The 299-nt window shown below is 48.5% G+C and overlaps 1 protein-coding gene across 1 annotated transcript in view; it reads right to left on the bottom strand.

The window, feature by feature from the left end:
* Nucleotides 1–30: 30 nt before the first annotated feature.
* Nucleotides 31–299, bottom strand: part of CSUI_009041 (elongation factor tu gtp-binding domain-containing) — a gene marked incomplete at its 3' end in the record, with an annotated part of 1,762 nt that continues 1,493 nt past the window's right edge. Inside the window, exon 3 of the mRNA XM_068069160.1 lies at nt 31–133. Coding sequence (XP_067918865.1) covers nt 31–133 — 103 coding nt within the window. The remainder of the gene's footprint in view (nt 134–299) is intronic.

The following is a 299-nucleotide window of genomic DNA, read 5'->3' as shown; positions in this document are numbered from 1 at the left end:
CCCCCCCCCGCCTCCTAGGGCTTTCCATATAGCCCGAGTTTGAGCTTCAACACCACGGGAAGCATCGAGAAGAAGGCATGCACCATCGATAGCACAAAGAGCTAGCTGGACTTCAGCGCTGAAGTCTACATGTCTAGTAAAAGAAGACACAGGGACACATCTAGCTGTCTATCACGCTAGATGAAAAAAGGACAAGAGACCAAAGGTAGATAGATCGCTAGGCTATGTGTAGCTGTGCTTAAAGAGGAAAAGGTCATCTCTCCTCTAGGAGGAGTCAAGAATAGCAGGAGATGAGAGAA

This window comes from Cystoisospora suis (assembly GCF_002600585.1).
Source record: "Cystoisospora suis strain Wien I chromosome Unknown contig_5249, whole genome shotgun sequence".
NCBI lineage: Eukaryota > Apicomplexa > Conoidasida > Eucoccidiorida > Sarcocystidae > Cystoisospora > Cystoisospora suis.
Note: the sequence above shows the minus strand (reverse complement) of the source record. Positions and strands in the feature narration are given on the sequence as shown.